A 25,458-nucleotide genomic window follows, 5' to 3' on the forward strand; every position below is an offset into this window, starting at 1 on the left:
TCTGTGTTAAATACTTCTCTTTATAAACAGTATTTGGTTGTATTTCTTGATAACTGACATACTTAATTTCACTTATATTACTTTATACTTTTATTTGGGAATTTTCTTATTATTTTTTCCCACCCACCCCTTACATTTTGCCATTCTCAAATGTTCTTTATTTAAGCATTTTTTAATAGAGTAATTTGGAAGTTATATATCCTCTGTTTTCATTTTGGAATAGTATCCTCTAAAATAAATAAGCTAGAGGGATAACTGAATGAACCTGTATTTCTCTACTAACATTAAAAATGAAACAGAATGTGTTGACTCACCTTGTGAGATTCAATATGATTCTCTCCTCTCTTTATTTGAATTTCTCCCTCCAACCCCTCCTGGCTATTATTTTTATTTCAATAACATTTTGGGTTTCTTTTTTCAATAATAAATGCTGACATTTGCATTGTTTATAATGTCAGCAAAATCATACAATACTTTTTAAAATGCCATGTCTTTGCTATCTTTGAGTTCTTTGTTTTATTTGGCTAGTTGAAGTACTTAGGAAGGTAAGTTGGTGTTCTTCCCTTACCACCTCCAGTGACTTCCCACCTATCCTTCAAATTTTAATTCTTTTGCCACATCCTCTAAGAAGCCTTTCATGCCCTCTCCATCTTAAACTTGATCACTCTATCCTTTGTGCTACTGCTGTACCATTTAAAAATGCAGGCATTTTCTTACAGCATGAGTTTTTTATAATTCCAGTGGGATGTGATTTGACCTTTTAATTAGAGAATATGGTTTATTCTTTGTATATGGCTTTTGGTTAAAACTAAATCTCAGTTAGGCACTAATACCATAGGTAGCAACAAGAAAACCACACATTTTCATAGTCATAGATGTTTTGAGCAATGTTGTACTGTTTTCATCATAGCAATGGGAAAAAAAGGTGATAGCAGCATGTCACAAGTTCTGTGCTGAAAAGAAAAGAAAGGACATATTTTGAGCAAAATACAGATTTAATGAAACGATTCAGTAATAACTAGATTTTATAACTGAACTCTTGTCTTAGTCCATTTGGGCTGCTATAACAAAATATTGAGTACTTTATAAACAACAGAAATTTGTTTCTCAGAGCTCTGGAGGCTGGAAGCCTGAGATCAAGGTGTCAACATGGTCGGATGAGGACCGTCCTCTGGGTCACAGACTTTTCATTGTATTCCTTACATGGTGGAAGGGGACAAGGGAACTCTTCTGGGTCTCTTTTATAAGGGCATTAATCTCATTCATGAGGACTCTGCCCTCATAACCTAATCACCTGCCAAAGGCCCTACCTCCATCACATTGGGAATTAGGATTGCAACTTATTAATTTTGAGGGACACAAACATTCATACCATAGCAACCCTTATTGCTTAAACATACATATATATACCTTAATTTCTAAAATTTCCACTGCAGAAATAACTTTTTTAGATAGCCTAAAATTCTCTGACCCTAACTGAAGCAATCGTTTTAATGCAATTTATGATGATCCAGAATTTCTTCAGAATGCCACCGGTTTGTGTTATTATTTATTTATGTATTCACTGTCCATATTTTATGAAATTCCTTCAAGGTAGAGACTATGTTCTGATCATTTTTTTGTCTCTAGCTTCTAGCACATTGTCTGGAACACATTGAGAATTTAAAATATGTTAACTGAAAGGCCATAAATGAGAGGGCTTCCATCTCCTATTGTAGCCCATATTGATCACTCTGCCTTGTTATCTTGTTCCATTCATTTTGACCTTTGATCATATACTATCTTATGTAAGATGAGATGGTCCCATTTTATGGAAAGAATGTGATCTGGAGGAGACACATAATTCAGACCTTAAATAATTCAAGACTAGTTTCCCAAAAGTAATGAATATAAAATGTGTGTTGAGGGAGCATAGGTAAGTAGGGACGGTGGGTGATTACATTCAAGTTCTGTCGGTAAACCCACAATCACTGTAACATACTTATGCTTTGATGTTACATTTTTTTTCTCAGCATTTTCTATTATATTTGCAGAGGACAGTCACTTAAATTAATAGCACAGCATGTTATGGCAGTTGTTTGGCTTCCTGAGTTGCATTTTTTAGCACCTGTAAATTCCATTCCAAGGTTAACTTTCAGGAATATTTTTTCAGCACCAGCACTACCACTCTAAAACTGTTTAAGTAAAATAGTTTTAAGATAATAAAAACTATATTAAAATTTAACAATAGTAATGTTTGAATAATAGCTTAAGAGTAAACAAAATGAATGTATTTTATAAACATGGTACAAATAAAGTATGGTGGGTATTTTTATTTACCAGCTAAAGTGGCAATAACTTAAACACAGCTTATGTTCACACTTTCTTGCAGCTTTAAAAATTGTTGACACAATTTTTATGGAGAAAGGAATTTTTATTTAAAATTTTGCCTGTATTAAGTATATATTATAAATGCATAAAATGCAATCACATTATATCAGTAAAATTATATGGGTACATTATTTCCTCAACTAAGCTGCAAGCTTCTTGAAGAAACAGACTGTTAGAATTATTTTGGGTATATCTTAGATTGACACCCTGAGGCTATTCATTTAGCCTGTGCTCTTGTGGAGTATGGCTGTAAATCATTAGTAACTGACAAAGTATATCTTCCGAAATTACAGACTTTACTAGAAGTAAAATTAAATTCATGGTATATATATTTAGACTGATCACAAGCCCCTACTCTGTCTGTCTGAGACAGAATTCACTGCTAACTGGATACAGGGACTGGCTCTTAGGCAGGAACCTTTTATTGAAGTTACCTGTATAGATGTCTTCTGCAGAGGTGCAGCACCCATGAATGGGCAGTTGGAAAAATCACTGAAATGTAGTGGGAGTGATTGACCTTGGAGTTGGAAAAACAAAGCCTTTGAATGGAAAGTCTACTGTAGCTGGTATTAGAAAGTATATATGGTTTCAAAACAATGCCTCCATCTATATGGCAACCTCACAATGCTTGAACCAGTTTTTGGTGATATGACCATCTTTGGGATTCATGTTCAATTTCTGAATACACACCAACAGAAAGGGGAAAAAAAAGACATTCTGCATAAGTGGCAAAGTCCTATTGAATGTAGCTCAGAAAATTAGGTTTAAACGAAACAGTTTACAACAGAGCATTACTGGGGAAACCAGACATCATGAGACACCTGAAAGGCCCCTGGTATACTTATAACTGTGGCAAAGATCAGCAAGGATTCTAGTTAGGCATTCAGACTCACAGGACCTGAATAGCCCAAACTTAGATTCATTTAGGAGGATATTGGACAGGAAACAGCATTCAGCAGAGCATTCCTCTTTCACTGGAGTTTTCATGGCAGCCTAGGTACTGTTCTTTGACCTCTCCCCCAGATGACAACTTGGGTACAAGGAGACAAGATCCACATAGTTAGGAGCAGGGATTACCTTGACTTAGAATCTTCATGTTGCACAAGAACGGTTATCTTTTGTAATAGTTTGATAGGTATAGTTTTCAGGGTCCCTGTAAGGGACATGCTCAGTTACGAGAGTCTCCACAATTAGAGAAGCTCAAGCTATGGCCTTCCATCAGGCATATAGTCCATTTAGAGTCCTCCCATCCAGATGCAGTTTATAAATCAGGATTTATTTTTACCATAAGCATGTTGCCTGGTGTTTGTTAATCCTTTTCCTATAGTTGGTAAAGTTAATTCAGGAGTAGGAAGAGAGAGTGACATATTGGCCACCTTCAGGGAACAGAATCTTACAGCACAGATGGTAGTAGAGGAGATAACAGTTCATATTTGAGGATCTTAGTAGAGGAGATAACAGTTCATATTTGAGGATCTAGAGTTGATTATGATATGACTCAGCCCTCTGAGATTAAATGGCCTACTTGCTAGGGCTATGAATGGGGATAAATAGATCTCTTTTCTTAGATTAAAAGGGTCCTCAGAATAAACCTGGGGCCCCGGTCAGAAAATACATCCATTAATTTGCTTCTGGTTTTTACTTGGGCATTTACTCTCCAGTACTTAGGAGACTGATTAACAAAATCATAGAATTGCTGTGGACTCTATAAAGTAAAATAATTTTAAATGGCCACCTATTTTAGAGATCTGTGTGAAGGATGAGAATTTCTGGAATACTGCATCTGTTATCTAGGTTTTAAGGTTGGAAAATAGGATAGAAGCAGAGAGGTGGGGCATTTCTAGTTCCTTGAGCTAAAAAGTTTGTAAGGTACAAGCTACCTCTTTCTTAAAGGAGTTTGAGACCCTAGGGTGAGAGACTGAAGAAAGCAAGAGTATCTCTTCCCAATGTTTAGAACTCAAATGTGTCAACTCAGAGAATAGTAGAAGTGGCAGAAGATAGAGATTACAAATTCAGCCTACTTTCTATATCACTCTTAATCCCTAATGCTGCTTTGTTTGTACTAATGACAACTGAACATTCTCTGGCACCCCTTACAAGACTCTGGAAGAATTCTGTGGATACTGAGAGCCCATCTGACAGGGCCTGGATGGAAGTAAGAGCTCTGAAGGAGAAGTTAGAAGCTCTCCAATATTTATTTAGGGAATGAGCCAGGAGATAATTAATATTTAAGTACCAATATGCATTCTTTAAGGGTTTATCCTAGGAATGCAAAGTCAGTTTAACCATATTAACAGAATAAAGGAGAAAAACCAGGTAATCATCATAATAGATGCAGAAAGGAGCATTTGAAAAAATTCAATACCAAGTTTCTCAGCAAAGTTTTAATGTAAAGGAATTTCTTCATTTTGATAAATAGCATCTATGGTGAGCTACAACTAACATCATATTTAATGATAAAACACTGAACACTTTTCCTCCAAAGACTGGGATCAAGGCAAGGATGTTTGCTGTCACCACTTTCATTCAATATTATACTTAGCAAGGGCACATGATACAAAATCAGTATAGAAAATTTATATTTTTATATATGAACAACAAACATTTGGAAGATGAAATTAACAAAACAATTTCATTTACAATGGAGGCTAAAAGTAACAGACTACTTAGAAATAAATTTAACAAAAGCTGTGGAAAAACCTCTACCCTGAAAACTATATTACTGAAGGTAATTAAAGAAGGTCTTTAATAAATATAGATTCTCTGTTCATAGATTAGAGAACTCAATATTGTGAAGATGTTACTTTCTCCCAAATCTATAGATTCAACTCAGTGCCATTCATAATCCTAGCAGGTTTTTTAAAAAAATAGAAATTGAAAAGCTGATTCTAAAATATAATTGGAAATGCAAAGGAACTGAATAGCCAAAATAATCTTGAAAAAGAACAGAATTGTTAATACTATCTGACATCAAGATTTACTGTAAAGCTATAATAATCAAGATAATATGGTACTGACATAGGATAGACAGATCAGTGCAACAAAACAGAAAATCCTAAAATAGACCCAAACTTATCTGGTCAATTAATTTTTAGCAAAGGTGCAGCATAATTCAGTAGAGAAAGGAAAATATTTTCAACAGATGATGCTGAAACACCTAGATGTCCATATGGAAAAAAAACCTCAATTCCTACACATACACAAACATTAATTCAAGGCAGATCATGGACCTAAATGTAAAGGCTAAAGCTATAAAACTTCTGAAAAATAAAAAATATAATATATTTGTGACCTGAGAGTGGGCACAGGGTTCTTACATTCTTACACAAGACACAGAAAGTAATAGCCATGAAAGAAAAATTTGATGAATTAGACTTGACCAAAATTTTAAACGCATGCTTATTGAAATAGACCGTTAAGAAAATGTATGTTCAAGTTACAGACTAGAAGAAAATATTCATAAAGCATATATCTGACACAGGCTTGTATCCAGAATAGATTTTTTTTAATGTCCTACAACTCAATAATAAAAAGACAACCCTATTTTTTTTTTTTTTTTTGTAATGGGCAAGGATTCAAACCTGTTGTTCACAAAGAAAGATACGCCATTGGCCAGTAAGCATATGAAAATGTTCTCAGTGTCACTTGTCACCAGGGAAGAGCAAATTAAAATCATCATGAAACACAACTCCACACCCACCAGACTGGTTAAAATTTAAAAGACTGGCAATAAATTCTAAATGTCAGTAAAGATGTGGACCAAATGGAGCTCTCATCCATTGTTCATGGAGAGTATAATGGTAAGATAACTTAGGAAGTTTTTTATAACACTAAATGTATACCTACCTTCTGACCCAGCAATTCCACTCCTTGATATTTATCCAAAAGAAATGAAAACATACATCCACAAAAAGACTAGTACAAAAATATTCATAATATTTTTATTCATAACAGCCCCAAACTGGAAACAGCTCAGGTGTATGTACATCAACAGGAGAATGGCTAAACTGTATTATATTTGTGAATGGAATACTATTCAGCAATAAAAATGAGCTATTGATGAATTAACAACATGGATATATATCAAAACCATTATACTGAATGAAAGAGGATTTACGTAAAAGAGTATATACTGTATGATTCCATTTACGTGATGTTCTGGAAGAGGCAAAACTAATCCTATATTAAAAATGTTAGAATAGTTATAGCTGTTGGGTTTTGGGATTGACTGAAAAGAGGCATGAGATTTTTTTATTGTGGGGGGGGGTGTGATGCAATGTTCTTCCTCTTGTGTCACCTGGGTGTATATATTTGTCAAAATTCATTGAATTGTACAGTTTAAGATTTGTGCCTTTCATATATGTGCATAAGTAAAATACTGGAAGGTTAACATAAAAGTTATAATAAATATGTTAGATTAGTAAGAAAATGAATGATTTCAACTTTCTGATTTATTGATCTACTGTGTGGTAGCTAGTCTTCAAAGATTGTCCTCCAATGAAACAAGCCTCCCAATATTCATGCCCTTTTATAGTCCCCTCACTGTCTTCTGGGCTAGCCCTGTAAATCACTTTTAACCAGTAGAATGCAGTGGGGAAGTGACACTTTGTAACTTCTAAAGCTAAGTTATAAAATGCCTTGTAGCTTCTACCTGGGACTCTTCTAGTGCATTCTCTGGGGGATACCAGCTGCCATGTAAAAAGTCCATCTACCCCAAGATTGCTATGCTGAGAGGAACCCCAAACTACCCATATGGACAGGCCACTTGAGAGAGAGAGAGGGAGAGAGAGAGAGAGAGATGCCTGGCCAGCTCCCAGTTGTTCCTGCCTCTCAGCTGAAACACCAAACATGTAAGTGAAGAAGCCATTTTGGACGTCCAGCCCAGTTCAAGCCTTGGATGACTTTGTCTCAAGCCACCATCTAACTGCAGTGAACTACTCAGCTGAGTGCATCAACCCATAGAACTGTGAGAGATAATCATTTGTTTTTAGCCACCAAATTTTAGGTTGGTAGCTTAAACTATAACATTTCTAGAGATAAATGAAATATATTGTAGATAGATACATATATATGCATAGATATGTAGACAGACATAAGATAAACACATAGATTAAAAACACACAATTGCTAAAATTTAAATATAAGGTATATGTCTTTCTGCCTTTATAAAAATTACAGCAAGTGTTATGACTTTCATTCAGTTCATTCATTCATTTACAATATGACCTGCTAAAGGGATTGAAAATCACATTATTAAACCTGTTAGTTGAATCCATAAATCAAATATTTATGGGCTCAAGCCCGTGAGAAAAGTGACATCTTTGGGAACTTGATCTCTATTAAGAAGTTGCAGTGTTACTATCTTAGACCATCTTAAAATGAGATATACCTGTACTGAATCTTATTATACTTTGGAGAGAAGAACGAGGGTGCTGCAAGATTTGCAGGTATGGTCTAGCTCTAGGCAGACCCTCCCACACCCTGCCCTTTTAACTCCACTACAGACTTTCTTAAAAGAAAAACCCACGTACTCTTTGTGACACCACTTCCATCCCCCTGTTTTGGTTCAGTGTGATAATCTCTGGTGGTCAATTTCTTCTTTTGCCTTCCTAATGTAAAGAAGAGTCTCAAATTACTTGACCCTGTGCTTCGATTGCCTGCCCCTAATTTAGTTTTCCTTCTTATTCTCACCAGTGTGAAGCAAGTCCAGATTGACACACTGTTATGATGACTAAATGCTACACTACAGGTTTATTGCTCAGTTTGAGTAGTGCTAGGGTAGAAATTATTTTGTGCTATTACATAGCATTATTAACATTTTCCAAAGTGTAAATTTTTGGTGAAACAAGGCTTTAATAAGTAAGAAGTATTATATAAATATGTTGGGCCAGGGATTTTTTTTGGTCAGGGTGGTATATTACTGGGAAAGCATCCCACTTAAAAAAATTCTGGGAATAAATTTGTGTTGTAAATCTTCTTTTAAATTTTTAATTTTTGTTTTTCTGATTATACATGTAAAACACATTGGCTGCAGGAAATTTGGAAGTAACAGAAAAGTACTTTTTTAAAAGGAGAAATACATAACAAAATTATGTATTTTAAGCTGTGCACCCACATATGCAAATGCCAATTGAATTATTTTCATAAGTTTCACAGGCACCTGTAGCTTGGTATGGCCAAACTGAGTAGCCCCCACTGCAGTGCTAGAACTAATGTCCACACAGTCACCCAATACACAAACTTGGCATGTATCCTAGGTTCCTCTCCCCATCCCCCATGTCAAATTAACCATCAAAGCTTTCTTCTTAATCTATTCTTTAATTAGCAAATATTTACTAAGTGCCTCCCTTCATGGAGCGGTAATGCTAAACTACTCATCTTTTTGCTTCCTATCCTGTTTTTTTCAAGTGCAGCTACCATGTTGCTCCTGGAATGATGTTTCTAAACTATACATTTGATCTTACAATGGATTCCCAGAGCTTTCAGAGTAAAGTTCACATTCTTTATTTTGGTCACTATAACCTTCATGATAGGACATTTGCCAACCTCATCTCATTCCATTCCCCATCCCTGGTATCTTAAACCCCAAACAACTTGCCGTTCCTCAAGTATATCATGTTCTCATTCGCCTCCCTTTCATTGTTGTGAAATGCCCTCCAGTTTCTCCTTTATTTTAATAGTAATAATGATGTCTATTTGCCTTATTTTCACTCAATAAATCCTCCTTGAATAAATCCAGGAGGGCTTCCTGACCTCAGACTGAGTTGTATGCCTCTCTTCTAGTTTCACATACCCTACGATACATATCTCAGTCATAACAAATATCATATTTATCATACACTGTATATTGCTTTACTTGTGTGTCCCCAAAAAGTAAAATAGGTACCTGAGAAATGTTTCTTATATAGGTAAATGGTATTTCTTTGGAGATAGCTTCTTTTTATGATTTGGATGGAGATTTATTTGCATACCAAATAAGAGGAGCATTACCTTTTCACTTTGTTAATATGAATGAAAGTTCTAGAAGCAGAAATTCTAGGTGTTAAGTAAGGATTTATTTAAGCTATAGATAAATACGGAAAGCTAGGATAGGAAGGACAACTTGTCATCAGTGACAAGAATGGAAATAAGAAATTACTTTGGGTTAATTAATGAGGAAATGGTCATTAGTGGTTTTATTTGTTTATTTTTTTATCAGTGGTTTTAGGTATCACCAAAAGCATGGTGAGGGGAAGGAAATATTCTAAACATTCAGAAAAATTACAGTGTAAATAATTTAGTCATGTAATTCAGTCATCTTGATAGTATTTAAATAAATGCCCACATTGTACCTAAAAGTTTATAATGGAACAATAATAATGTTTTGAAAGTAAGAACCAAGTTTAATATTTCTTCAGTATTCCCTCTATTGCTCATTATATAAGGTGCTTAAATAAATTATTTCTACTCTCATTGAGATTACATCTAAGAATATTAAATAACCAAAATGTGTAAAGAAAACTACAACTCTTTGAACATTATTTTAAAATATTTTAGCCTCTTAATTACACATCTGGGAATACAGTGCAAATAAATGATACTAATATACATGATAAAATGTGAATATTAATAATAATACCTCAGGATGTTTATGAGAATTAACTCATAACATATGCAGAGCCCTTTCCACTGCTTAATAAATGTTAACTGTTATTAATATTTCTTTTTTCATATTTTTGAAGTTAAAAGTAAACCATCTGCAAATTTTAAAAAATACAAAACTAGTAATGAATTTAAAAAATCAGTCATGGATTGGTAATCACATGGCATAGATTCTCTCCATTATACTTCCCTGAAAATTACAAAGTTACAATGACTACTAGTCGGGGGTAAAAGATCTAATTTAAGAATAAACTCTGCCTACTGAGGAATTTGCTAGGTTAGTTTGAGTCAGAATGGGATTTAAACTATTGGCAGGATAAAATGGAAGAAGATACTTTATAAAGGTTGACTAACTCTTATTATTCACATTCAGATTAAGAGTTCAGTTGGTATTGTGTTTACTCTTTATTTTCTATGATTTACTTTGACTATCTCAAGCATTTTTATTCATGCAAAATATATTTCTCATTCAGACAAGGGAAATGAATGTCAATTTTTCATATGTATTTGGCTCAAAGATCTATACAACAATACACATTTCTGACCACCTAATATTCTAGTAGTCATTTATTGTCTGTTTCTGTATTAATTTCTATCTTTATCGATGGTAAATTCCATGAGGACAATACTATGTTTTTTTCATCCTTATGTTCCAAGCATGGTACTCGGCACAGGGTGATAAACGAGTATTTGTTCAACAACAAATGAATGGATGAAGGCAACCTTATTACAACTGTGTATTTTATTATTTGGTTCACATAAAATTTAGAATGTGTACTTAGATTTACAGTGTTAAAAAACAGCATTTTATGCTGAATTTACAACTATTGTCTATTTCTAACCATTTTCTTTACTTCCCACTGAATGATCTGGATCTATTTGGTTTGTCCTAATGCCTAAGTTATTCCCAGGTTTTAAGCTTGGAAACAGCAAGGATTAACTAGAATACTCTAGTAGGTTCTTATTATTTTATTCCAAGCTAATTTTCACCCAATGAATCATAATTTCACATATTCGGAGTTGTCCACAATATGTATGACTCATTTTAAAAAATTCTCTTTATGCACAAAATGAGTTTTTATTTTAAGATTTTTCTACCTGTTCCTGTCTTTTTTATTCTGTCTCTTACTGGCTAAATTATAAGATATCCTAAAGCAAACACTCAAGAGTTCCCTTAAAAGAACAGATTCCCTAGAAAGCAGAGGTAGAAAATAGCTATTGCCTGCTTTTCTTATTTTGTGCTGATTTTTAAAATTCTAGAATATGAACAAGTGCTTATTATGTTCATGATTCATGTAGATATATTCTTAAAACTTATAGTTTAAATTTAGAATATTACAAAACAAATAGCACATATTTTCTATTGTATCAGATGATATTTCTTATTCTGTTTTTAATGCATGCATTTAAAGCCCTATTTTACAAATGCAGAATGTGAAAGCCAATGTCAACTTCTCAGGTTATTATCTTTGTTTTGTGTTTGTTAACATAGTTGTTATAGTACTAATATAAATTTTAATTTTTAAAATGTTTTCTATTTTAAAATATGAGTACAGAATAACTTTCAGTTAAATATATCTGTTATAGTTCATCAAAAATAACATCCTCTGAATGTATTCTCTTGATTAACCAAACATCCCCTCTCTTTGTCTTTTTGAGTAACAGCATGCTTCTGTGGCTCTTTAATTAAATGACCTTACCTTACATTTGTCTCGACTGGCTTCTGTTTACAGAAATTGTAAACCAATTGAATGCTCTGAGCAGCTTAGATGAAGATCAAGATGACTGCATAAAGCAAGCAAATATGCCTTCAGCTAAATCAGCCAGTTCCTCTGAAGGTCTAAGAGCTTTCTTCCTTTCTTTCTGCTTCTGATTGCTTGTATTTACTGTGACCTGCTACCTCTTGTCTTCTGTCTGTACTTAGCTGTCAGTTTTGTCTTTGTGCTTTTCCTTTAATAAATTTTCTTTGGTAATTTGTAGTGCACCAACAGGCAACAACATAACAGAACTTATCTTTAGCAAAGCCTGTATCAGGATCCTTGATAGGCAGTGATTTTAAAACATCTTATAATAACTGGTCGTATAACATGACAGTATTTCTTTAGTTAGCTTATATATTATAACAACATTGTTTTAGAAATATTTGCTTATATTAAATCAATTTGAATTATTCATATTTAGGAGTGAAGGATGTTTTTTTCTCAAAATCTATGTTAGTACTTTTTTATTGGATCAAATTAGATTGAGCTAAAAGTTTCTCTAGTTCATTATCTGATATTTTCCAATTCATTTGTTTGTTTTCTTTTATTTGAATATGTTGGTATGCTACAAAATACTTGAATGGCATTCTGTCATTGGTAAAATGCTATATCTTATTATTTGCAGGTATGATTAGTATGAATTTTTACAATTTGAGATATTTCATGAATGAATGATAATTATGCTTAACTGTAACCACAGTGAACCGACACGTATGTTTATTTTCAGAGCTTATCAACAAACTTAACTTTTTGGATGAAGCAGAAAAGGACTTGGCCACTGTGAATTTAAATCCATTTGGTGATCCTGATGTAGCAGAATTAAATCCATTTGGAGATCCTGACTCAGAAGGTAGCAAGTTTTTTTCTTTACTTTTAAAGTCTTTGTATATTGTCAAGTTCTCTTGAACTGTAAGGGCAGGAAGAGATTTTGTTCTTAAAGACTTGTAAATTTTGTTTATAATGGCAATATTATTTATTCAATACCAATTGCAGTTGATCAGCAATTCTGGGTAGCTTCCATTGAATTGTTTTTAAAGAAAAAGGGAAGCCTTACCTAGACATTTACTTGGGGCTTATTTTTTAATTCTTTGTTAGTTTGGTCAAATAGTAAAGCTCTAATGTTAGAGATAACAGTATTTTATCCAGCTGGCATGCAGTAAAGTCTCATTAGTTTGGCCTACCAAGCAAGGTCAGGTTGTGGGACATACCCATATTAAGGTGGTGGAGGTAGCCTTTTCTCTCTATACAGCTTCTCGGCCCTCACACCTCAGTGCGATGAGCCCCTCCACTCCCAACTCCCTGTCTCTGGCTGAGAATTACTCTTAGTAACGAAAGTAAATTGTGCATGTGAATGTCACAGAACAGAAAGAAGATTGAGGACCATTCCTGTCATATATACAACATGTAAGAAATAAAACCATGTATTTTTTTCGTGAGTCATTTTTCTTATCAAGTAGTTTCAAACTATTAAAGCTTAGAAAAGAGCTGTTGAAGAAGACCTCTGTTTAATTAAACTCTGTTTGCTCAAAGTAAATGCAAGAATGATTAACCCCTGTTTACATCTTTTAGACTGCTCTTATGAAATCTTCATGAGCTTTAAAGAATTTTACTACTGCCTGTCATGGTGAAAAGTGAGGTTTCAACTTAAGGATTCACTCTATTTGTGCAATATCATTTCATAATCCACTTCTTCTTCTCCTTCCATTACTTTCTCCCTTCTTACCAAATTCTAAATTAGTAAGTTTAGATTAATGAGATTTTATTTTGTTTGTGACCTATTTTTTTTAAAAATTATTTTATTTATTTATTCATTTTTGGCTGCATTGGGTCTTCGTTGCTGTGCTTGGGCTTTCTCTAGTTGCAGCGAGCAGGGGTTACTCTTCGTTGCGGTGCGTGGGCTTCTCATTTTGGTGGCTTCTCTTGTTGCGGAGCATGGGCTGTAGGCACGCGGGCTCAGTAGTTGTGGTGCACAGGCTCAGTAGTTGTGGCGCATGGGCTTAGTTGCTCTGCGGCATGTGGGATCTTCCTGGACCAGGGATCGAACCCGTGTCCCCTGCATTGGCAGGCAGATTCTTAACCACTGCTCCACCAGGGAAGCCCTATGACCTATTTTATTTTAACGTATTTTAAATCTTAACGGGTTACAGTACATTTTAGAAGTAATCTGGTTCAGCTGCCTCTTTTCATAGATTAAGGAGCTGAGGCCCAGAGGAATTAAGTGATTTGAAGAAGAACTTTAGGTAAATGGAGGTGGAGTTGGAGCTAAGATGGCTAATCAAGTGTCTTCTTTTGACCACAAAGCTTCTCAATTGCATACTAAATACATCTGAGTACACTGAGTTAAAAAAAATTACCAAAATATTTTGAGATATGAGTATTTGAGCTTTTCATTTCAAAATCAAGTAAGTAATTTTTAAAAATATATGTGTGTCTTTTCTGAGGTATAGAAAGGAGTAGCAGATAACATGTATATTGTATTTCTATTTTGGAGAGGTTAAGTGAGGTTAGCCAACCTGATTCAGAAACTTTAATCATGCCTGTAGAGCTAAGAAAAAAACGTGACAACGAGTATTCTTTTTAAATATATACTTCTTGGAGACTTTAGAATAAGTATTTTCTGTTAGAAGAACACTCATTTTTCTAGAAATAATTTATTAATTTTTATTGATTAAAAACATGCATCCTCAAGTAACAAAAGTAGTTAAGAAAGAAAGAAATGTGTTACAGTTGTTTAGATGGTTTTTGTTTTTGTTTTTGTTTGCTTTTACAATTTCAGTTCTCTTGTTAGATTCATGACATTCTGTGCTTCAGTGACCCGTTTAGAAAGTTACTAAATGTATTTGTTAGCTTTTATATGAAATAGTCTCATCTTAAACTCTCCTTTCTTGCTATTCTGTCATCTTCAAATCTTGCTCTATAGTTTGAATACTTTCTTGCTTTTGGTTTTGTAACTGATGAACTTGCTTGGATCAATTTTTGTAATCCTCTACCTGAAAGTAAAAATAAAAATCTTATTTCCATTGACAGGTTTTATCAATTTCTTAAGCATTTGAGACTTGGTATTTGTTAATAAAAAAAATTGAATAGGTAAAAACTCTGTAGTCTCTTCTACAGAGAAAAGATAATGCTTCATTTAGATTATTATAAAGATTATAGTGGTGTTTGAGTGTTATCCTGGTCTGACAAAAGATACAGTTACTGAGTCTCTTCTCTAGCATAGGCTGTATTTAAATTCATTTCAGTGTTGATTTATTATGATTTTATGAATTCTCTTTCATACTTTATAATTGCTTCACCATGATGTACAGAAATTCAATTCAGAGTTTTTTTGTTTTATTTATTTTTTCAATATAAAGACAAAATAAGTTTTCTGGGCTAATGTCTAAAGTATAAGTAAAAGTAGTTTGACTCTAAAATATAAAAATCATAAATATATGTCAATCAAGAGATTTTTCTAATATTTGGATTAAATTGTTTGAAATGTCAGTTATAAAACAGTTATTTTTCTTGAAGATTTTAAAACTGATTTTCTGCCTTCTTCTCCTAGAGTATTTTGTTAGAGTTGCTTGGCATAATTAAAATTACTTTTGAACTGTTCTGTGATCATTGGCTTTTTGAAACTTTTTTCCAATTTGGTTAAATATTTATATTAGTAAAATACAAATTTTAAACAGTTTTATTATACATTCCAGTTTTTTGTTGGTTTTTTTTTTTTTTTTTTTTTTTTTTTTTGCCTCTCCACGTGGCTTAGGGATCTTAGTTTCCTGACCAGGGATTGAACCCGGGCCCACAGCAGTGAAAGCACAGAGTTCTAACCACTGGACCACCATGGAACTCTGCCTCGTTTTTGTTTTAAAATATTAATAAACATAAAAGTAAAAGAAAAAGCCTGGTACTAAGCACTCCATAAGTATTGTTGGAGGACATGACACTGTTGTAGTGCTTTTTGTGCTGTAAAGTCAGAGTTTTATTTTTAAGAGTACCTTTGTTTTCAAATTGAAATTTGAGATAGTAAAATTTAGAATTTAGTGGAACACATCTATCTGCTTCTCAGTATGATTTTAATGTGGCTCTTTCAACTTCAGAATTCTTGTTATTCCTTTACGTTATTAAATGAGGTATTGATTGGATATGAATTGTGTTGAAAAGCCCATTAAAAGCTCTAAAGATTTAAGGACTTGTAGTATACAGAAACCTGCTCTTTGAAGACTTTATAAAAACAAATTCAATGATATATGGTGTATTTTTTATATATCCAGAATGAATTTTCAGATTCCTAAGTGGTCTCTGCTTGTGTAACTACCAAAGACTCTTCCAAAATTTAATCAATTTTATGTTCTTTTAAAAACAGAAATTTATATATCAGTTTGAGACGGCAAGCTAGTATAGTGAAATAAATTAAGCAATAATAGAATATTGTACCTCTAAGAAGGTTAAAATTTCCAAAATTGGTATACCATAATGCCAACATTAATAGAGATTCCAAGGGCACTAACAATTCAAAGATGCTATTTTGAAGAGGAGTATTCCTGGAGTAGACAAAGATCTTAGATATCACATCTTCTGGACTTAGCCCCTCTAAAACATTTTTCATTTTTTTTGACAATTTTATGTTGTTTTTTTTTTAAACATCTTTATTGGAGTATAATTGCTTTACAATGGTGTGTTAGTTTCTGCTTTATAACAAAGTGAATCAGCTATACATATACATATATCCTCATATCTCCTCCCTCTTGTGTCTCCCTCCCACCCTCCCTATCCCACCCCTCTAGGTGGTCACAAAGCACTGAGCTGATCTCCCTGTGCTGTGCGGCTGCTTCCCACTAGCTATCTATTTTCCATTTGGTAGTATATATAAGTCCATGCCACTCTCTCACTTCATCCCAGCTTACCCTTCCCCCTCCCTGTGTCCTCAAGTCCATTCTCTGTGTCTGCGTCTTTATTTCTGTCCTGTCCCTAGGTTCTTCAGAATCATTTTTTTTTTTTTAGATTCCATGTATATGTGTTAGCATATAGTATTTGTTTTTCTCTTTCTGACTTACTTCACTCTGTATGACAGACTCTAGGTCCATCCACCTCACTACAAATAACTCAGTTTCATAAAACATATTATTGATCTGCACTCTTTCAACCCCATAGAGTTTATTAATTCAAGATTGAGTATTTTTGAAAACACTAAATATATAAGAAAATATCAGATAGTATTAATTTGATTTAATTCATCTTTTGCTATTGTTTTATAGAACAAATCACTGGAACAGTTTCACCTAAAAAACCAGAAGAATCCTTTTATAATAACAGCTATAATCCCTTTAAAGAGGTACAGACTCCACAGTATTTGAACCCATTTGATGAGCCAGAAACCTTTGTAACTATAAAGGATTCTCCTCCGCAGTCTACAAAAAGAAAAAATATAAGACCGGTGGACATGAGCAAGTATCTCTATGCTGATAGTTCTAAAGCTGAAGAAGAGGAGTTGGATGAGTAAGTACACTTCATTTTGCTATCATCATATTTTAACTAAAGAGGTCTTTCTGTAATACACCTTTAGATGGGTAAAAAGAGGTCTGTCCCTATGTTAATATATAGTTTACAAGTTAGTATCTATCTCATCCCCCATCCAAATTTTTACAATCTTGACCCTCATTCTCCCACCCTCTTCCATATGATTATGTGTGCACCCTAAACTAACAAATGAAGGAAACACGTTCCTGGAATCTCTAGTTAGAATTCCAGTTGTGTCTTCCCACAGCAACCATGTTATACATGGTACTTAGGTGTTTTTAATCGATTACTGAAGGCATTACACTTCAGTTATGTTATGGGTCTATTGTGGGAACCAAATAATCATTTATGATATTGATTTGATGAGAAGATTTATTCAAATGCCAAACAATGAGATCATGACATTTATAAATTAGGAATTATCTGCATTTGAGTCATTATTCTTACCCAAATGAGAGGTTTATTGACCACAAGCTTAGTATATTAATAGTCATTGTGATTAGGGCTTCTGTTTTACTCAAATCTAGATTGGGGATAGGAGGAAGGTATGTCCACATTGTATTCTGGAGTTGCACATTGCAACCCATGTAGCCGCAGACTGTGGCCCTAAGTATGTTTAAAAAGCAACAGTAAAACTTCCAGCCATGCTGGAGTAGCATAGACTAGATATAGCTTCTGTCTTACACAGCTAAAAAACTGAATAAAATGTATGAAACAACAGTTTTCAGACATTGGACACAAATAGCACAGGATCCCTGAGAGAACAGAAACAAAGAATGTGAGCCCTACGTTTGTCCAAGCTTTATTTATGGGAGAGAATTTCCAACTGCAATTCAGGGAGAGAGAACCCAAATACCCTAGAATCTCCCTGCATTGAGGAGGCAGAGTTTGGACTTTGGAGGTACTAAGATGGCTAGAACTTGTGGACAGAGTCTCAGAGAGGAACAGGCTACTCATAAAGAGTTTCAGAGATCTGTAGAAAGTTCCTCTTCAGTCTTTAGCTGAGTACTGATCAGAGTACGCATAATGAGGAAGTTACTGAGGACAAACAGTTAGACAGAACAATCCCTGGAGTTCACCCAGGATTAAGAATAGTTTGGGTTTCCACCAGCCAGAGAGGAAAGACTTCCTAACACATGGGACATCAAGTTGAATCCTCAGAAGGGTATTGTCCCAGTAGTGGGGGAACAGCCCTAGACTAAAGGCTGTTCTGGGCCTTCCCAGCAAAGATTAAAAGCAGAGCTCAAAAGAATCAAAATGATTCCACGTAACTGCATCCCACACAAAGCCACAAAATATTAAAAGGAATACCAAAAAATCAAGCATCCAAAACATAAAATTCACAATGTCTGACAGCCAATCAGAAATGTATCAGGCGTGTTAAGAAGCAGGAAGATCTGACTAATAATGAGGAGGAAATTCATTCCTTAGATAGGGATGCAGAAATGGTACAGATGATGGAATTAATAGACAAATGTGGTAATTTAACTATTGTATAAATATACTCCAGATATTTTAAGAAGGTGGAAGAAAGCATAAGCATGCAAGACAAAAAATAAGTCCAAATTCAGTTTATAAAGATGAAATATACAAAATCTGATGAAAAATACACTGGATGGGATTAACGTTAGATACTGCAGAAGGAAGTATTAGTGAACCTAAAGGCTTCGCAATAGAAACTCCAGATTCAAACATAAAGTGGGGGCTTCCCTGTTGGTGCAGTGGTTGGGAATCCGCCTGCCAATGCAGGGGACACAGGTTTGAGCCCTGGTCTGGAAAGATCCCACGTGCCTCGGCACAACTCAGCCCATGTGCCACAGCTACTGAGCCTGCGCTCTAGAGCCCTCAAGCCACAACTACTGAGCCCACGCACCTAGAACCCGTGCTCTCAACAGGAGAAGCCACCGCAGTGAGAAGCCCACGCACCGCAACAAAGGATAGCCCCCGCTCGCCGCAACTAAAAGAAAGCCTGTGCGCAGCAACAAGGACCCAACGCAGCCAAAAATAAAATAAATAAATAAATAAATTTATTAAAAAAAAACATAAAGGGGAAAAAAATGAACAGAGGATCAGTGGGACGACTTAAAGCAATCTAACGTAAGTGTAACTGGAATTCCAAAAGGAGAGGAAAGAAGATGAGGGAACAGAAAAAATATTTGAGGAAATAATGGCTAAAAGTTTTAGAAATTTACAAAATATATAAACCTACAGGTCTAAGAAGCTGAATGAACCCCAAAATGAACCACAAGAATGATGAAGAAAACTACTGCCAGGCTTCTCAACAAAAACAATTCAAGTCAGAAGATAGTGGGGTGATATATAAGTACTGAAAGAAAAAAGCCTGCCAACACAAATTTTTATTTCCAGCCAAAAAAAAAAAGTCTAAGTAATGGACATTTCCAGGCATGCACAAACTGAGATAATTCATCATTATCAGACTTGCTTTGCAAAAAATATTACAAAGAAGTCCTTCAGGCAGGAGAAAAATGACACTACTTGGAAATTTGGATCTGCACAAAGGAATGAAGAGCACAGGAAATGGCAAATAAATAGTATATATAAAATACATGTCTTATTTTTTAAAATCTCTTTAAAAGATAATTTACTTTAAAGTTTAAATAATATATTCTGGGTTTGGGAACAGGGGTAGAAGTAAAACATATGACAGTAGTCATATAAAGGCTGAGCATGGGGAAATTGAAAAATACTACTTTAAGCTTCTTATACATGTTATTTGAAGATATACAATATTATCTTTTTTTCACAGATGACATAATTGTTTATGTAGAAAATCATAAGGAATCTCTAAAAAGTCTACTAGAACTAAAAAGTAAATTTAGCAAGGTTACAGGATACAAGATCAGTATACAAATTCAGATGTATTTCTCAATGGTAACAATTAACTATCAGAAATAGAAAATTCTAAAATACCATATACAAAAGCATCCAAAAAACAAACAAACAAACCGAAACGCAAGGATAAATTTGAACAAAGATGTGCAATGCAATACCTGTATGCTGAAAACAGCAAAAGGTTGTTGAAAGAAAACAATGGAAAGAAATATTATGGCCATGGATTCAAATTGATCTGTAGATTCAGTGCTATCCCAATCAAAATTTTGGAGTATTTTTTTGGTAATAATTGATAAAGCTAATTCTAAAATGTATATAGAAATACAATGGACCTAGAATAGCCAAAACCGTTTTGAAAAAGAACAAAGTTGGAGGACTTATGCTATCCAGTTTCAAGACTCATTAACCAAGACATCATGGTATTGGCTTAAAGTAAACATATAGTTAAATGAAAGAGAATATGAAAGTCTAGAAGTAGATCCACACATATATTGCCAATTGATTTTTGACAAAAGTAGCACAGGAAGTCAGGCAAGGATAATCTTTACAACAAATGGTGCCAGAACAACTAAAGGTCTATATCCCCCCACCCCTCCAGAAAAGAAGAACTACAGTCCTTACCTCATAACAAATGCAAAATTTAGCTAAAAATAGATCATACACCTAAAAGTGAAAACTAAAACACTGGAACTTTTAGAAGGAAGCATAGGAGAAAAATCTTAATGAACTTGGGTTAGGCAAAAATTTCTTGAACAGAATGCAAAAAACACAGAGTCAAAGGAAAAATATTATAATTTGGACTTCTTCAAAATTAAACCTTTTTCTGTTTAAAAGACACTTATGAAAATGAAAAGGCATGCCACAGTTTGGCTAAAATTCTTTGCAAAACTCCTATCTGGCAAGACTTCTATCAAGAATATGTAAAGAACTCTTAATAATGACAAACTATCTTTTTTAAAGAGGGAAAAGATTTGAACAGACATTTCACAAAAGAAGATAGAAGAATGGCCAATGTGTACACAAAAAGGTGCCCAACAACTTAGTCATCAAGGAAATGCAAATTAAAACCATATAAGATATCACTACACACCAACTTGAATTGCTAAAATTTAAAAGACTTACTACACCAAATACTCTCAGGGACATGGAGCCACTGGTACTCTCAGAACTCTCAAAGTTCTAAATGGTGAACTATTTTAGAAAACAATTTGGCAGTTTCTTAAAAAGTTAAACATATACCTGTCGACCTAGCCATTCTAATTCTAGGTATTTACCCAAGAGAAATCAAAGCGTATGTCCACAAAAAGATTTGTGCATGAATATTTTAACAGCTTTATTTATCATAATAGCAAGATACAGGAATAACCCCAGTGTCCATCAATAGGAAAATAGATAAGCAAATTGTGGTATATACATACAGTGGAATACTACTCAGTAATAAAGAACAAACTATGGATACATATAACTGCATGGATCAATCTAAAAATTATTATGCTGAGTGAAAGAAGCCAGGCCAAAAAAGAGCATATACTGTATGCTATCCTTTATCTAAAACTCTAGAAAATACAGTCTGTATCGAGAGAAGGCAGATGCATAGTCGCCTGAGATTGGAGGTGGAGGGAGATACGGATTAAAAGGGATACAAGGAAACTTTTGGAGAACTGGAAATGTTTGTAGTCTTGATCGTGCTGATGGTTTCACGCTTGTATACATATGTAGAAAACTCATCAAGTTATACTTTTTAAATATGTGCCATTTACTGTATTATATATACATAAAGCTGTTAAAAAAAAAAAAAAAGAAAACCACAGCAATGTTTAACTTTATTGACAGAAATACTGTGTCACATGAGTGATTCCTAGCCTGGAATTCTTGGGCTTTTAGGTCTGTTTGTTGAAAATAATTGATGTGGAACAGGGGAGATCTACAGAATATTTAACATTTTTTAAAAGCTAAATAATAATTATATATTTACTTGCAGTGAGGCTATATGGGCCTTTGCTTTCCTTGGAAATACTGAATTTTATCATATTAACATTATTTAGATCTTGGGGAAAATAGTTATTTCTTTCAAAATGCAGTGTAGTAGGAAAATCTTTCAAAATATGGAATGTATGGGTTGAGAGGGGAATAATAAAAAGGCTCCTTTGATGTATGAAAGTTAGGAGCAGTTGCTTTGTGTGAAGGGAGAAATGTCCTCCCTCTCCTGTGCATTGGTCAACTCCCATTTTGAGCAGTATTTTAGTTCTAGGTACTGCACTTTACAAGGGGGATTGATGATTCAGAGCGTTAACAGAGTAGAGCAAGAGAGTCATTAAAATGTCCAGAAACCACATCAAATGAGCAGTGATTGAGGGCATAGGTACTATTTGACTTAGAAAAGAGATGGTTTAAGGGAACTATAATAACCAAGTTCAAATATTTGAAAGACTTGTTTGAAAGAATGAGGTAGTTGATTTGTTTTCTGCTGCTCTGGAACTGCATTTTTCAACCTTTCCTCATTTTACAACACATGGCTAATTACTCTCACATGTGCTACATGCTTCCATGGGCATGGCTAGGTTTTGATAAAACCTAAAAACCTTCCAACCTCCTGTAAGTATGGGAATTACATCATAATAATCATCTGATTCCAAACCCAGGTTGAGATCTCAATACTAATTAATAACTATACAGGGGTTGAAAAAGTTTGCTCTCCTCTTGCTAAAGTTCTTATATTTGTTTTCTTTTTTTTTTGAATTTTATTTTATTTATTTTTTTATACAGCAGGTTCTTATTAGTCATCCATTTTATACACATCAGTGTATACATGTCAATCCCAATCACCCAATTCATCACACCACCACCCCCACCCCCCCCGCCACTTTCCCCGCTTGGAGTCTGTACGTCTGTTCTCTACATCTGTGTCTCAATTTCTGCCCTGCAAACCGGTTCATCTGTACCATTTTTCTAGGTTCCACATATATGCGTTAATATACGATATTTGTTTTTCTCTTTCTGACTTCACCCTGTATGACAGTTTCTAGATCCATCCATGTATATTTGTTTTCTTTGAAATAGCTAATGTGTGATCAAAATAAAATTTCTCATGGGTGGTGTAGGTGCTGAGTAATAGCCACACACCTAGAGTATTTGAATGTAAATGCAAACTTTAAATACAAGCATTCAGTCATTCCAAGATGCATGAATATTACACAACATACACACACCCTCCTCTCTCCTATTAACAAATTAAAGAGACATCCAATGTTTGCTTAAACTTTTAAAATGCCTTAATAAAAACTAAAATCAGAATGACTAGGTGTTTCCTTTTGGCCATTCTTTTTTCCACATGAAAGTCATAGCCTTTACAAAGTTTCCCATGAATAAAGAGCATTCTAAACTGCTCAATCATCTGAGGTTACCAGAGGTAGTCTATAAACACTCAGCTTTTTTGAAGGAACACATCCATAAATTCTAAAGATTACTCATCAGCTAATGTCCAGAAAGAACTCTGTGTTAATTACTTACTTGGTATTTCTCATCTTTTTCTCCAAAAGTTTGTAGGTCCAACTTAAGTAGCAGAAATCTTCCAGAATTTATTCTTACTTCAGTAATAAACTTATGACCTTTCATCAAGTGAAAAGCCTATATGACTCATCTTCCATTACCAAACTCTTCCTGGATCCTCTGACATAAAACTCTCACAAATAAATAGTGCTGTGTTCTTTGATGTTCTAAAACAACCTTCAGAAGCTCAGCATTATCCATGAGCTCTGAGGAGAAAGTATACACCCTTCAGGGCTTTTAGCACGTGTCCTTTACACTTAGCAACTGTGTGGTTTGCTCAGCTTTCTCGTGTTTGGGGGTTAGTTCAGCCATTCTGGTTATGTAGCAAAAATGAAAACTAATAGGGCAGTAATATTTTTCAAAACATTTATGAAGTGACTTTTGAGGTCCAGCATGAAATCATTTCTAGTATGGTTGTGTGTCAGTTTCTCAAGGGAAATTGTCATTGAAGTTTATTCAGGGAAGCTACACACTCATTTTAGTACATTTGAATTGTTTTTTCAGAGAAAAATAAGTTTTCAAATTGAGAGGAAAAGACTACAGATTTTGTTCCACCCTTGCTTCACTATGTTTGCTAGTACTGTTTCTAATCAACTTTAGTTTTTCTTTCTATAATTCTTTTTCTTGGATTAATTATATTTTTAAACAATGAATAATGTCATTTAAAGTTATTCTGTCCAGTTTTCCATTTAACATAACTGATGAGTTTTTAGTTCACAGTGAGTTAATGATATAACTAATCTATTACTCAAGTGTACAGTATAAGAATAAAAATAATTCTTGTTTATTCAGAGTGATGTAAGAAGCCTTGAAACAGATTATTCAGATCATAGATGATAACAGAATGTGGAAATTATGCTAATTCCTTAAATAATTGTTTCTTACTGTTTAAGTATTTTTTTAATATATTTATCAGATATTATATAATTCTTGTCATTACAGAGAAGGGAGTACTGTTCATAATCACACGTATGTACTATTCCTATTTACTCTTTTTAAAATAGCACTTTTTAAATTGAGATACACGTCACATGACATAAAATGCCACACTGTAAAGTGTACACTTCAGTGGTTTTTAGTTTGTTCACTGTGTTGTGCAACCATTATCACTCTCTAATTTCAGAACATTTTTGTCACCCCAAAAAGAAATCCCATATATATTAGCAGTTAGTTCCAATTAATCTTTTTCCCCGTCTCCTGAAAACTACTAATTTACCTTCTGTCTATATGGATTTGACTATTTTGGATATTTCATATACATGGAAGTATATCCGGTTCACTCTTGGAGAGTAGGAAATTAAGTTTTAGTTAGAAATCTCTGATCTAGATGGAGGATCATTTAAAGCCCTTGTAAGTAGAGGCTTCTTGTCCTTATTATGATTTAGTACCTAACCAGTGGTGCCTAGAACACTGTTCTCTCACAGGTGGCTTGCAGGCCTGCAGAGATACTGATTCCCCTAGTATTCTTGGCTGTCAGGCATGGTCTGGGGCAGCTGGAGTCCTTGGTACCTTCAATTTCCAACAGCTTCCTGTGTTCACTCTAGCATAGCATACAAATTTCATTTTTACTACATGTCATACTGTAAAATGGATTGAGAAACACAGCTCTGATTGTTTCAAGAAAATGTCCATTTTGTTATGTTTCTAGTATTATGAGCCTCAGGAACCAACTTTGGAAATTAGTTTATCTGAGCTTTTCTACTTGCATTTACCTTCAATATACAAAGAATACCAATATTCAAGTGGTTAGAGGGAGGCAGGAAGACATGAAGAAAAAGGA

At 34.1% G+C, this 25,458-nt stretch overlaps 1 protein-coding gene across 4 annotated transcripts in view; it reads left to right on the forward strand.

Annotated features, from left to right (window-relative positions):
• The window catches only part of EHBP1 (EH domain binding protein 1), a 339,544-nt gene that overhangs the window by 134,574 nt on the left and 179,512 nt on the right, over positions 1 to 25,458 (forward strand). For all 4 annotated transcript variants that reach the window (XM_068564185.1, XM_068564184.1, XM_068564187.1 and 1 more), the window contains exons 8-9: positions 12,499 to 12,621; positions 17,015 to 17,255. In XM_068564185.1, the coding sequence (XP_068420286.1) occupies positions 12,499 to 12,621; positions 17,015 to 17,255 (364 nt within the window). The remainder of the gene's footprint in view (positions 1 to 12,498; positions 12,622 to 17,014; positions 17,256 to 25,458) is intronic.

The sequence above is a fragment of the Eschrichtius robustus genome, chromosome 15, assembly GCF_028021215.1.
Source record: "Eschrichtius robustus isolate mEscRob2 chromosome 15, mEscRob2.pri, whole genome shotgun sequence".
NCBI lineage: Eukaryota > Metazoa > Chordata > Mammalia > Artiodactyla > Eschrichtiidae > Eschrichtius > Eschrichtius robustus.